The sequence below is a fragment of the Larus michahellis genome, chromosome 2, assembly GCF_964199755.1.
Source record: "Larus michahellis chromosome 2, bLarMic1.1, whole genome shotgun sequence".
NCBI lineage: Eukaryota > Metazoa > Chordata > Aves > Charadriiformes > Laridae > Larus > Larus michahellis.
The window spans coordinates 25,463,740-25,478,807 of NC_133897.1; the positions used below are offsets into that span (position 1 = coordinate 25,463,740).

The 15,068-nt window shown below is 40.6% G+C and overlaps 2 protein-coding genes and 1 long non-coding RNA gene across 5 annotated transcripts in view; 2 read left to right on the top strand and 1 right to left on the bottom strand.

Annotated features, from left to right (window-relative positions):
• STEAP1 (STEAP family member 1) overlaps positions 1 to 5,858 on the top strand; it is a 14,942-nt gene extending 9,084 nt beyond the window's left edge. For both annotated transcript variants that reach the window (XM_074574631.1, XM_074574632.1), the window contains one exon: positions 754 to 5,858. In XM_074574631.1, coding sequence (XP_074430732.1) covers positions 754 to 1,011 — 258 coding nt within the window. In that variant the 3' untranslated portion in view covers positions 1,012 to 5,858. The remainder of the gene's footprint in view (positions 1 to 753) is intronic.
• On the bottom strand, positions 5,381 to 14,435 carry LOC141738747 (uncharacterized). The gene is made up of 3 exons (XR_012585469.1): positions 14,081 to 14,435; positions 12,932 to 13,023; positions 5,381 to 5,474 (listed from the first exon to the last, which is right to left on the bottom strand). It is a non-coding gene; the product is annotated as an uncharacterized LOC141738747 (long non-coding RNA).
• STEAP2 (STEAP2 metalloreductase) overlaps positions 14,397 to 15,068 on the top strand; it is a 23,095-nt gene continuing 22,423 nt past the window's right edge. For both annotated transcript variants that reach the window (XM_074574627.1, XM_074574628.1), the window contains exons 1-2: positions 14,397 to 14,511; positions 14,910 to 15,038. The gene's annotated coding sequence lies outside the window, so the exon portion shown is untranslated. The remainder of the gene's footprint in view (positions 14,512 to 14,909; positions 15,039 to 15,068) is intronic.

The following is a 15,068-nucleotide window of genomic DNA, read 5'->3' on the forward strand; positions in this document are numbered from 1 at the left end:
GTGAAGAAACCCAGAAGACTAATACTAATATATTGGATTAGTTTTATAAACATTTATACTTGAAAATCAGATTCTGTAGATTTAGCATTTGGAAAGCCAGTGTTTGACTTCATTGATGACTAATTCCATTTTTCTAATAATATCAAGATTGTTATGCAACAAGAAACTCAAAATTACTAGTAACTCTAGAATAAAATTTCCTTTACTCCTGACTTCTGTGGACATCCTAAGCCAAATTTATCACTGTAAGTGGAATGAAAGACCTCAGTTTCCTGTAGTTGTGCAATTGCATTTGTCATAGTACTAGACTTATTAGAGTTTTTGATTTTAATTGACCTCAAAATTTTTCTTTTCAATCAGTTAAGCCATTTATAAATCTGCTTTTGAACTCATAATAATTTATAACAGAAATAAAGTAATTTAGGATACAGATGACATCTATAAATTGAGATATCAAGAACTGACTCTTTTTCAAGAATAGCCTGTAATCTGTGACCTCTTCTCTATATTACCTAAGTATCATACAGTAGCTGAAAAATGTGCCTCAACTGTTTTCTCTTATGGTGGCATAGAGGGGTCCAGGTAGATTCTTGAATTATAGTTCTTAAATTTTAGTTCAAAGCCAATGGTGTCTTTGCTTTGTCTTAAGCGTGTTGGTTGAGGCCCTTCCTGATTTCCATATTTGCTTAACAGAGTACTCTTTTTGCCAAGTTGGAAAAAATAAATACTTCACTATTTTCTTTCTCTTTTCAGAGCAAGATGGGATATTTAGCTCTGCTGCTATGCACTGTTCACGCACTGGTGTTTGCTTGGAATAAGTGGGTTGATGTTAACCAATTTATCTGGTATACACCACCTTCATTTATGGTAGCAGTTTTTCTTCCTATTGTAGTTCTGCTTTGTCAATGCATACTGCTCCTCCCATGTTTTAGGAAGAGGATAAAAAAGATCAGGTGTGGTTGGGAAGCTAACACACAAAACAATCAAACTAGCATGACTTCCAGACTGTAGATCAAATATGGACATTTCCTGTCTATGTAGGTAAATATGCTCAAGGTCATGAAACGTTCACTCGTGAGCTCTGTTTTCATATTTTCCGTAGGTGTTTCTTTTTCACTTTTCATTTCAACTTCAGAAGTATGGGATACTTGATGCAATTTGGACCTTTGCTAAAACAGAAGGTGGAAACATTCATTTTACACTTTAATCTGTTCAGTGTTCTGGCATTTGATCATTTCTTTCTTCTGACTCACTGCTTTTAAAATCCAAGGGCTTCATTGCCTCAGTCATAATTCTTTCATAGGCAAAAGAAATCATAAATCATTGCTCCAGATGACCACAGAAAGTAAATAAATGATTACACTACAGAACACAGGAATGCCTTCTGCTTCCCACAGCCACGTTTGTTCCTTCGTTAAATATCAGTATTATAATGTGACAACAACTAGAATATTTATCAACCCAGTCCCCTTTAGCACCTGCATCCTACGTTTCACTCTGCAGAATGGGGACCTTGGCACATGAGCCAGACAGAAACTGTGTATTCCCACCAGGTCTTGAACTTAGACAATTGGGCAAGCGGAATTGCAGGGAACTTTATAAGGTAAATCTCTCCTGAGGCTTGGGCACAGTCTAAAAAAAGTTTTAGACTCAAATCTCCATCTTACACAGGACTAGGTGTGTCTCTGTTTACTTAAAACGATAAAACATTTCCCATTTTTTATTCCATGAACACGTTCTTTTGTTTCTGATGCTGGATATTTTCCATGCTTTTGACCTAAGCCTGCAGGCCTTGACACGTGCTAAACTTTATTCGCACAAATTATTCCAGTGGGATAACTCGCGTCAGGTAAATGTGTTTTTCTGTTTACTCTAGGGCCAGCACAATTGTGTGACTGAAGAAAAACACTAAAAATAGTCATTTAAATCTTGACGTTGATTTGGTGAGGTTTTCATGTAAAATGGCTTCTGAATGCATTTGCTTTCACAAAAATTTTCACATAAGCTAATTAAACCTCATTTTCCTTATGTTGTTAGTATCTATTTTTAAATATGCTATGCAGTAGTTAATATTTTTACCCAGCATCAGGAACATTTCTGCCAGTCTCCCTGCATGAGTTAACTAGGACATGGACTGATGATGCCACCTATTGCTGGGATCATCTGAATGAGAACTGTAATTGCTAATGGCTCTGGTATTAAACAAACAGAAAAACAATGTATGCATTAAAAAATATGTAATACATGGTGCTAATGATCCTGCAGCTAATGATTCTGTTGTACATTTGTGGTCTTGGTACACTGAGCATAAATAACAGACAAATTAAATAGCTACAGGGATACTACGTTTTGTATTTGCCTGGTTATAACTCCATTCAATTATTGCAACTTAAAAGTTGGCCTTGTTATTTGCACTTAATGTAGTACTGTGAAAATAACTGGGGACATGGTGGCCTGTATAATATAGACTAAAGAGAAATGAGTGGCATTGTGTATCAAATCAGTAATGCATGACAGAGGCAAACACTCTAAAACCCAGGAAGCTAGTCTGCAATGTGAAGAATTTTCTAACAGAACAGGAAAAGCGTTGATAACTGAAAACTGGAAAGACATGAATGAAGACACTCCTTGGAAGAGGCCATTCAAAGCTATTCATGTGGCATGTATAAAACAAAATCAAGGCAAATTAATACGTATATGCATTTAGAGAGCAAAATAGTGCAAGGGAATGATAATGGGCTTTTCACCATATTATCACCGTTACCAACTGAAATCTTTTGCACAAGGGCTCTGTTATGGAACAGCTAGATCAGTGAGCATTGAGTAGGGGAGTATGGTCAATACGGTTATGAAGTCAACAGAAGCTGGAAGTTAAGGTTCTGTGCCTTTGGAGTCTGCATCTTACTGCACAGCAGTGGGATTCAGGACACTAAGTCACTGAAAATGGGACTTTGATGCCAAAGTTGGTTTGATCCTTATGGATGTTCTTAAAATATTCCATCTCTGAATCTGTAAGATATTGTCTAATTCGGTGACTAACAGACAGATCCTTACTGCTGAAATCACTATAGGTATCACTGCTAGAAAACAGAGCAAGAACTCCATGAACATGTAAATATATTCTCTCTATTCAACACTTCATAAAGAGTTTTTGAGGCCTTTGTTCTAATACGTCTTCATCCAAGCAGCAGAAAGGAACTGTTGTCTGTACCATTGTATTTAGTGCATAAAATCAGAACAAGGCACATCACAACCATAGAACTCCTTCAGGAAGTACTAAAGAAAATGTATGTGCATGTACATCTTTATTTATCTTCTATTCAAGGTGCAGCAATGATAAATTTAGAAAAATTTAGATTCATCCCACTTCAAGTGGCTGATAAATCGTGTCCTACTGTAATCATGCCCTATTGTATTACCCTGCTTTATGCAATTGTTACACAAGGCAGTGCAAACTAGCATAACTTCATTAATTTCTGTCTATTAATATAGGTTGACATCCTAACATAAACTACAGGTGAAAACCAATTTCGAGTTCATCACATACTATCCAAACTGACCTTTTATGCTGATCGTTCAGCTGGGGACATTAAGCACAGTTCAGATTTTTGTCTCTAGCACTGCTCAGGAGCAAACCCAGAAGTGCCTTCTACCAGCTGAAATTTGCATACTATGTACAAAAGCTATTCCTAAAATCACACATGACATCCAAACATTCAAGCAGGTTTTTCCCTACTGATTGTCTCAAGTAGGAGACAGGTTTTCTGTGTCACAGCTAGCCATTTCTGTAGAAACCACTGTTGAATGCTTATAGCCAGAATTTGAGACCTCATATCAAGTCTTTTTTCCCTGCATTGTCAGTCTTTAGTAAACTGCTTCTAACTCACTCACTTCCCAATCTGCAGAACTGGAGCAGTAACACTTTACAAGACATTGCAACAGTATTTTCAAGCTTTTAAGGCACTCAGATGTAATAGTAAGGGAGGAGGGTCATGTAAGGGCTATACAGGGCTACAGAAGAAAATGCTATTGCCAGTATTTTATTTCTCCCTCTGTAATAGCCATAATTTAGTTCAACACTAATTAAAATAATTGCATATGTAACTTTTAATTTATGTATGCTTATGTACCTATTTCAAAATTCAGTGTATTAATATGCCTATATACTACTATAATACCTAAAATCAATGTGTGTGCAAATTTTAGGCACTTATTTGTATAACACTGATTACTTTTATACAACTGTGCATCATTAAATGCTTCAATGTATGCTGTGTCTGCCATTGTGTCATACGCATACAGGATATAAGGGTAAAAAGGCACAGTACACTCTAGAAGAGCTGCTGCCATGAACAACAAAAAACCCACACCCCCCATGCTGGTGCAAAGTCCAGAGTCTACAAAGGAGAGGAGACAGAGATATGAAAAGCAAAACGGACACATTCATAGGGGGATGTAATGAAAGGACATTTTTTCTGACAGATCTTTTAACTGACAGATTACATATGCTAGCATTCAGAGGAGATTTTGTGAGAAGGAAGAAAAAGCTGAGATAGTTGTGGAGTGCTTTGGAGGGATACCTATGATCCCTGAAAACACTGATCAAAGACCAGGAAAAGCTCAGGAATGGTGAGGGCATTGTGGAGAAGAAAGGAATATAGGCATATTTTTGTGTAAGAATCCATCACTCCAGTGTAAGTGGATTTGCAGTCCCTCTACAGAAGCTGCAAAGTACTTCCTTCATTTGTTATATGTCCCCAATGTATTTAAGTCAGAGACACAGAATTGAAACTCTGGAGAGAGACTTGTAAATCGCTGAAGGGACTTGAGGAATTTTATGTCAAATTTACCTGGGGTAGCCAGACCCCAGAATACTATTCCCAAGAAGTGGTACCAACAATCAGTGCCCAAGAAGCTAGAGACAGGGCTGTGCTGGCTATGGTTTCATGTAAATTCCTGTTGACAGCAACATTTACCGTAAGCAGTCCCTCCCTTTGGCCACTCTTCACTGTTCTCTCAGTTCTGCAAGTGTTCAAAGCTGTGAAGTTAATCAGACCAGGCAATTGGATACAGTTGAAAAGTAGGGAAAAGCAGCAGGGAAAAGAATGATTCAGACAGATCCATACACTGGTCTGATTCACCTGACAGCCATGCACATGTGCCAGCAGGAAGGCAGGAAAGAGAAATGGCACAAAGGGGCAGCTTAACTTAAACCAGCTTAAACTGCAAAAATTCAAAACTTAAGTTATTTCATCCTATTGCAGTAACAAGAACGTTTCATTGCTTCACTTATTTGTCACGTTCTCAGTTTTCCATGAATCAGTAGGCAAAAATGTGTTCTAGAAATTGTCACCAAAACCACACAAAACTGACTGACCTCTCCATGACTGTGGACTGCGTGGCTTCATTTGTAGAGATGATGATCTCACGTCTTCCCTTCTTTTCTGCTACATCCATAGTTTCTAGTACTGTCCCTTGATAATATGAAATGTTATGTTAACATAATTAAATGTTATGTTAATTTTTGAAATTCAGACTATTTTCTGTTAGCTGATTTGCTTAAAACGGCATTAACAGAATCATTTAAAAGAACAAAACAAAACAAAAAGATTTTTGAAAACATGCTGAATCCACCCCTGGAGAATGTAGTATGTTGTAGTCACTGTAAGCGTCTGGCAATGGCTGATCATTGCCACTGATTTTTTTCAGTAGTGCCAGGTTTTCTTGATCAAAATAATTTATTTTCTGAGACCTTGGACTCCTTAAAAAATCTCATTGAATTCAGTTGCATCAGAGTTAAACTTTTGCATCATTGTTTGAACTTTTCCATAGATTGAATGTAACATTTGAATGGGTGTGGTGAGCCTAATTTATTAAGCATGCATAACAAGTTTTTAGAGGTTTTCATACGAAAATATATAAAAGCAGTCAGTGAAACAGACTCTATAATCTTATAAAAAAGACAACCACAGCTACTTCCAATAAAGATGATGCAACGGAAGATACAGTTGTTTTGTCTTTTTTGTTTCTTTCCTTTTATGTATATTTCACCTTTGTAGCACAAAAGTATGTTACTGACATAAATATGCTATGTCCTTGACTTGGTTAAAGACGTGTAGTCCCTGTGGGACTGGTAGAATACTACCACATCTACTGATGAAAGTATTTGGTCCTTAAATTTCACCTTTTGGGGTCATTATTAAAAAAGAAGTGAAGCAAGTGTGGAGTTTTTTGAACTGGACAGTCAATCTTGTAGTTTGCAGTCATGTGCAGTGTTTATATACATGTTTACACTGTTTTTGGATGTACTCTACAGAAAAAGAATTTTCCACGTGAATTTCTCCATTACTTGAAGTGTTGAGAAGTATCTTACTGCTGGACTTGAGGAATAGCCACATAACCCATCTCCAATTTTCCTTGCCTGTCCACCTATACCTGTGCATATACCAGAATAACTTAACAATGCATTTAATTCATTCAAAAATATGCTAAGTATTCTAACAGGAAATCCTTAAAAAGACAAAAAAAACCCAAGAAGCCGGCATGGGAAAAAAATGAGCCACTAGCAGGGCACCTCAAGCACCTCTGCAACAGTTTAGCAGTCTAACAACTGTTTGATGGCACCCATAATTAAAATAACGATGGCTTTCTCTTGTGCTTTCTAATTTGCAATAGACTTAGTGCATTCACAAGGATATGATCAACCTAAATTACTCATTCCCAGATAATTAGTGTTAGACAAAAGGGTATTCTGGGGCAGAGGAAAGCTGGGACTATGAAGCAAAGAGGCATTAACATGGAATGGGAAGGAACAGGACAGTTGGAGACCTGAGATAAAGAGGAAAGGAAACATTGCAAGCACTCAGATTTTCTTGTGAGATGAAAGAGTAAAGGAGCCCAATGGATGTTAAAGGGGAAAAATAAGTAGGTGGAGGATAATGAATGACATTAACACATCATCAACATAGCGGGGAACAGAAATCCTTAGTTGGGGAGATGGTAAAATGGAGGACAACTGAACGACAGATGAGAGACAGTGTGAAAAAAATGAAGTGAATCCTTGAAACCGAGGGAATGGGAGGGCTGGTTATCGACATGGAGCCGAGGAATGGAATGAACAAATACAAAGATCCCAGGTGTGTGCAGAGTTTGGCCTGCAGAATCTATTATGTTGCAACAACCTCTGCATCCCTGAAATACCATTTGAGGCATTTTGGGGGAAATCTGTTGAAATTCCACTGGTATGTATGAACATCAGCAAGATTATAAGTGGTTCTATGACTTGGAGGAATTATCCTCTGAGATGTAGCCCTACAATTTTATTATGGATTAAGAACATACTGTTTCTGAAGCTGGGAAGACATGAGTCATAGATATTGCTCCACTTTTCATAATAATCTAAATATAAACTGAGCTATCTTCAAATAGATTGTGCTTATAGTGGAGCCGACATGGCTGCTTTACTTCCTGGTAAAGTGTACAGTATGTTGTGCTAAATGAAGAAAAACGTTTATGTAAGACACAACGAAGCTAAGACACTCTTAAACATTACTTATGCAAAATAAGGAACCAACTGAAACCGGAGAATTAGATCATGCATTAGACTATATTCAGAAAAGTATTTCCTAATAACTTCAGTTTTATCTGTGTTCTGATATCACTACTCTACTGAAAATATTTAATCCTCACCATTTAGTTCTTGCAGAGGCAAAATTCCCAGTGAAATCAATGGGACTTCTACTTAGCTATTCAGTCAGGTTTGTCCCCTGCAGTCACATAAATACTTTAGGTCTGTCTTCTCCTTGACACAATTACCAATAAATTGTTCACCTTCTCCAGTGTTTGACATGGACTCTATTCTGCCGTGTACCCTGCATCAAGACAGACTTTTCAAGGGAACAGCACTAAAATTTATTACTATTTCTCCATTACCAGAGCCTGTCCTGGAGCACTCCCTATCACAACACAGCAGCTGAGCCATGAAATCTCCTCCTCACCAACTGCCCAGCTTCATTCAGCCCTGGTTTTACATCTTATGCTTGCTTAGATATTTCTAAGTTCCTCCCTGAAACTCTTCCATATAATCGGGTTCTTATACCTTTCCGACACCAAGGTGCTAAAAGAATAAGTGAAAATTGGTAGTGGGAAATGCCAGTGGTGAGGAAGAGGGAAACGAAGCACATAGGGTAAGTGGGAATGGGACACACTTAGCTACTAGAATGAGGTGAGTGTTGGTGAATGAAGCAGGGGGAAACTGAGAGCCTACAAAAAGCTTGGGAGATGAAAGGTGGGGGCTAACATGTACTAACTGGCCCTTTTAATGCCCTTTTCCCTCTGTTTTCTCATTGTTATTCCTCCCTGATCCACCTTGATCCTTTCCTTTCTCCTGCCTTTGGTCCTTTCACTAAACGTCCCACAGTTAGTCCTGCACATTCTCACAATCCCCTTAAAATAGCCCATAATAATTTTCATACAATTCTCTTCCCCTTGCATACCATAACAAGTCCTGCATCCCTTTAGAAAAAGGGATCTTTAGTTCGTATTACATTTCAGGGGAAAGAGTTTCTTCCATTGATCACCTTGAAGGGTTTCACCCCAGGGACAATGATCTGGTCATTCCCCTTGGATGGTCTTGGCAGTAGGCAGTTTGGCTTCATTTACATTGATCAGTGTGGTGGGTTCCTTTGCCTCTTATTGCTCCTCTGACCCCCGTTGGGTCTTTGTGTTCACCATGATTAGCCTTTGATCATTTAACCTAACAGTACAGAGAAGAGCATCTGAGATGAGCAGGGTGTGGATCAACTGCTTTACAGGAAGGGGCTAAAAATGTGGAAGATGTTCAAATGAGAGGGGAGAAGGTGGAAGGGGACAAAATCAAGTTTTACAAAATATTGAAGATAGTGGATAAGACAAACACAGAACTGTTTTTCACCAAGTCCACGTTACTAGGACTAGAGAGGACTAGAGGATTCAATGAAACTAGTAGGACATCAGTTTACAACTGGTTAAGAAAGTGCATCTTTATGCAGTGGTGCTGCCAGGGGAGGCTGTGGAGGCAAACAGCATCAGCAGGTTCAAAAGGGGGTTAGACAAACTCAGGAACAACAGCCCCTAAAGCGACACTAAATGCACTCTATGATATCACTAAGGCAAATAGGATTTGGGAGGAGGATACAAAATACAGCGGCCAGGCTAGCATACTCTCCTTAAATAGCATTTTGGTTTACTGCTTTTGAATGTCTACTAATGGGTTAGATAGATAGGCTATTGGTCTAACCAAGAAGGGTGTTTCTTATGTTCCTATACTTTGAAAGGAAATCTCTCAGACTCTAAGTTTTATAACTGGAAAACAAGTGTTTTGGGAATGACAACTTAAATCCTGAAGAAAAAGCTACTGCTTTGATCTTGAAAAGAACTGCTTGATTCTCAGGCTCCGTACAACTCACTGGCCTCAGTTCATTTCTGTGGAAATAACTACATAAATCTTCACAGGACTGGGAACAAAATTAGTATTTCATTGTTTTATAAAGATACATATTTTCTTCTCACAGTGCTAAGTTGCTGTTGAATTATCATGGTTTCATTTTCATTTGTCAGAGAATATTTTGCACAGCTGGCATGGTCCGATTCAGTGAAACAAAATGTTCAGAATAAACTAACTGAAGACCTAACCTAAGACAATGTATACGTAATGAGAAGGTTACAAATGTTTTACAGGTCAAATGATAGATTTCTACATTTTCACAACCACGATGCTGCATGCTACGTGGTGTGATCTTGATTCATTTTCATTTTGCTTCTGCTCTCAAGAAAAACCTGTGGTCTGCAGCCTTATGAAGGGAATTTGAACTCAAAGAGCTAAAATCCTGTTAGTAAAACGAACATGCTAGTCTTAGGCTGCCAAATGGCAGTCAAGCCACAATCTAGTCTATGCTTCCCTCAGCTACTCTAGTATTCAGGCAAGTATTACTGTCTTTTAAATTAATTTTTCAGTTTTGCAATTTCCATGCTTCACTAGGAAGGACGTACATCTGTTCTTGGTTAACAAGTCAACTGACTGAAAGTTTTTCTCTAGATTTAATTGTTTGCTTCATAAAAATAATCTATTTTTCCCCTGCCTTTGGGTCCAACAATTATTGCAGGCACAAGATCACATGTTTAGAACCTACTGTCTCACTTGGTAGGTGCCTTCTAAGATGAGCAGCCACAAATCAAGAAGAAAAAATCTGACCTTCTATAACTCATACCACAAAGCAAATGTTGTTTCAGAGTTATAGGGAGAAGTGGAAAGGTCATACATGACCTTGTGCTCCATACAAAGCCAAGAACAAAGGTCCTGAAACCCCTTAACTGGGCTTCAACAATAGCTATGGAAAACCATAGTCAGAGAAAGCTAGGAGAGGTTTCCTTCCTTCAGCTTCTTTCTAGTGAATAAAATTAACCTGCTAGCTCATAAAAGCAGAAACAATCCTCACTGTTTTTCTACTTAGATTGCCTTAGAAATAGAATTGTAAGACTGGATCTCTTGTACTTTTGGTTGCTTTGTGTTTGGGAGTTTTTGTTGATTTTTGTTTTTTGGGGTGTTCTTTTTTTTGTGGGAGTCCTCTGTTTTAGACAAATCATTCTTAATTTGTAATTCCTCTTGGAAAGAAGGAGATACACTATCTTGTTTTGCATGACTTGCTGGGATTTCTCAACTGTGGCTTATTAAACGTGCTCTATAAAGGCTTTCATTCTGTTTCCTTCATTCTGTCTCTTTTTTCCTTTCCTTTTTCTTTTTTCTTTCCTACTTTTTTATTCTCTCCTCCTCAAAAGAATATCTAAATGTTTTTATTTATCTATTTTAGTTTGTCTTTCCTTGCTTTTGACTAACGAAATTCATATCCTACAGGGTCTGAAAGAAGTATCTGGACAGTTTGTAAAAAGGGAACATCACAAATTGATGAAATCCAAAGAGTGAAGGAAGGAAAGAGATTTTAGTTGGGGTATCTACTATTCATTTTTGTTCTTTGTTTAGTTAGTGGTTAGTTCTTTGGGGTGGGTTTTTTTTTAAAGAGTATATTTATTAAAAAATGACAACTTTTCAAGTAAACAACAACATGAAATTAATTAAAAAATCGGAAAGACGTAAAAAACAAAACTACAATTTGTTTGTACCAAAAAAAGAAGTAAAAATAGCTTTCAATTTTCTAAATCTCTCAGATACATTTTGTCCTTATAAAGAATGTGTAAGAGGTATAAGCTTTATTTTTAGAGTAATTGCAGGCTGCCATGTGAAAAAGTTGGTTGGCCTGAATGTTCCTGGCATTTTTGCTGCTAAGTGCATTTTTTCTGCTAAGTTATGAAATTAGCTGTGTTGGGGGTAGTATGCCAAACGATTGTATTTGGATTTGTTGCCCTGATAGGAAGCAAATTTTTGTGTGTTTGTTTTCACTCTCTTTCCATGGGGAAATCCCCGGGGCTTTGCTTTCCCCTTGCCAAGAGGAAGAACCAGAATATCTGTTTCCATTTGCCAATTGGAAACTCCTTTGTTATGTTCCATCCCTTAAAGGAAGAAATAATAATGCTGTCCTGGACTTTGCTAAAGAAAGAAAAACACCTGCTAAGAAAAATAATCTTTTTTTAACAGATTGTTTAAGAAAGGCCTTTAACAAGATATCTGAGAATTATGTTGCCCATAGATCTTTGTATATAATTTGAGAGAACTGTAACTATCCAATTTCATCATCTCAATAAAGAGACATGGTCCAATTTTGCAGAGAGTTTAAGTATATAAAAGGAATGTATATACCCTTGCTCCCATGCTAAACTCCATGCAAAACGGGAACATCTTTATGCTCCTCGTGCTTGAATGCATCAGTTACACAGCAATGAAAGGGAGGCTGTAGGTGTTTTAGTCACAATTTCAAATGAGGATATTCAAACTGCAAAACCTCCAAAAGGTGCAAGGAAAACACAGGATTGAGTGAAACCCTCCAAACTGCCTTGATTTTAATTTGTAAATGTACAAATTAGTGGTGTCTGTTCAACAGGTTGGTCAATGACCACGACTCAAAAGGTTTCCTCATCTACCCCTGAGCAAAAAGGACAACACTAGGTAGGTTTGCACTTAGTGAGAGGAGAAACAACTGGGGAAGAAATTAACAAAGCTGGTGAGAAATGACACTGATTGACATCTGTGGGAACCCAGGTGGGTTAGGCATGAAGGACCAGGGTCGGTGCTGGCACACTCAACACAGTGCAGACTTGAAGACAGAACCTGTAAAGCTTTCACATGGAAAACATAACTAGTGAGCAATCACAGGTCAAACAGCTGCACAAGAAACAATTCAAGGATCATTAACCATACTATCTGCGTAAGAAAAAAGCCCCCTCTGTTACAAAATCACCAGAGGTCTTCTAATGCATCATCTCCTAAAGGCCTGAGTCTTCTGTTCAAGACTTTATGTTGAAGTTACAATATAAAAAAAAATCCCACAGGAAAACAATCACAAACATTCAGATTTACAGCCTTCTTGTTAAGGCTATAATTCAAATAAGTTAAGAATCATAGGATTGTGACTACTCTCATTATATATGATGTACTATCATTTTGAGGTGCAAAGTTAGACTCATGACTAAATACGCCTATTTTAATGTAAATACTTTTATGGGTACAAGAGTCACATAAAGTAGCATATAAAGAGAATCAGCCACAAATAATGCAGAAAAGAATATTCTGCTTTTTTCTTTTGATACATTTGTTGGTTGGACTAAAATTTTGCAACTCGTACTACTGTAGTTGTACTGGCTATGGGAAAACAAACCTGGAATGACAACTTTTGAAGCAATAGCAAAGAAAAGGAGAATATTAGAACAAGAAACTGAAGGGCTAAAACGCTCGTTCTCACCATGGAAAGGTCATTTCTGAGTAATCTGTCAATGGACTCACCTTTCCATTGACTTCCACAGAGTATCAACCCAGTCCTCACCATCTGGGAGCCAAAAATGCAGTGTGGAAAATCAGGCAATAAATCTGTGCACCTGTTTACCAAATTAAAAAATACTTTAAAAATACATGTTTTAAATGTCAGGAAAATGACTTATTTAATAACTGTGAGGAAAATGGCTTCTGCACTACAAGGGAAGTGTTTCTCAGCCCTCTTCAAATTCTACAGCATTGTTCACCATTATATATTGAAACAAATGTTTGAACTGATTATATGGTTCATTCTGCTTAAGTTCTCAGTTAATACACTACAGAAACAAGTCAGCATGCACACACAAAGGATGAAAACAGGTATGTTCAGTGTTTCACTGCGATCATATGGCTACTTTTCAATCATTTGTGCATGTGTTAGATTTTTGCTGCAGCATGAGAGACATACATCATTATATGTGTTGGTCAGCTTTAAATGTGTTAAACATAAAGGGTTGAGGGTTACACATTGTTATATATATAGCGTAGCTTAGTAAAAGATGGAATTTAGTTGGTAAATCAGAAAATGTTAAAATCAGAAGCTACGCTTTCAGGAAAATGTTCATTTGTCTTCAACTGGAAATGTCCTTGGCCAAGCCAATGTAGAATTCATATTCTTGGGGTTTAGCTTTGCAGTTATGCGGTTGAACCCTGTATGTCCTCTCATTTTGTGTAACACTGAAATCAGAGCACAACTCCCACCTGCGCAGAGCACAGCTCAGCAAACATGGGGAGCCACCTCCCGGCTACCCACGCCCAGGGAAGCCACCCTGGGCCTCAGTGACATCCAACACCCCCTCGGTATTGATTTTTTTATGCTGAGGGTGGTGAGACACTGGAACAGGTTGCCCAGAGAGGTGGTAGATGCCCCATCCCTGGAAACATTCAAGGTCAGGTTGGATGGGGCTCTAAGCAGCCTGATCTAGTTGAAGATGTCCCTGCTCTTTGCAGGGAGGCTGGAGTAGATAGCCTGTAAATGTCCCTTCCAACCCAAATTATGCTATGACTCTGATTCCTCACCCATGGCCCTTCAGCCAGCACCGGTTGAGGGCCAGCAGCACCCTTCTCCCAGGAAAACACCAGAAAAAGCGGACAGAGAAGGGTTCCCACTGAAGAACAAACCTGGGCAGGCGCAGCCGAGGTCGGGCAGGGCCCAGGAGGAGAGATGCGCTTTGCTCTCAGGGCCGTGAGCTCCCCTGGAGACCGGGGAGGTGCCGGGGCCGTGCCGGCGGGACACGGGGGCTAGGGGCGTCGCGCCGGCCCGAGGGGTTTGTGGCCGGAGCACGGGCCGGGGCCGAGGCTCGTCGGGGCCGGCCGCGCCCCTCTCCTCACAGGCCACCAACCCGCCGTGCTGTCACCCCGACGGCCCCCTCAGCCCCGGCGGGAGCGGCCCGCCGCCCGCCCGGCCGCGGCGGTGGCTGTGGCAGAGCGGCCGCAGGGGGCGGGCTGCAGTGGCGGCGCCGCCTTCCCGCCCTCTCGTCCGCTCGCCGCTGCGGGGTCGGAATCTGAGGAGGAGAAGCGGCGGCACTGGTCCTCCTGGCGGGCGGGAGGAGGTGAGCGGCGCCGGGACCGGGGCGGGAGGGGGCCCTCATCCCCGCCGGCCGCCTCCTCAGGCCTGCCGTGCCCGCCGTCGCTCCGCGGGCGGTTTCTCCGCCGCTCCTTGCCGTGGCGGCGGGCTTCGGGCAGGCTCTGGCGGTCCTGGCGATGTCGGGAGCCCCTCACGGAGCGGGTCGGGCACTTGGGCTGGCTGCGGCCCGGCCGCCGGCAGCCGTGAGGGGAGCCCCGGTGCCTGGCGGCGGCGTGGGGCCGAGGCGCCTTCGCCCCGCGGCGGCCGGGGCCTGGAAGCGCTGCCCAGGCTCTGGCCGGGGAGGGACGGAGGTGGCTGCGGCGGGCACCGGCCAGGCGGTGGGGTCGTCGCTCTTGTCACGGGGGACGGTGGTTGTCGTTGCAGCTGGAGATGCCGGCCAGGACCTGGGCCCCGTCAAGCTCCTCCGGGGTAGATAGCCCGCACGCTAGCCCGCCGAAGGGCCACCGGCCTGCAGCTGGCGTCCGGCCAGCCCCTCGCCTCAACCCGCAGCCCGTAAGTTCCCGCCCGAGCGGGTGGTCACAA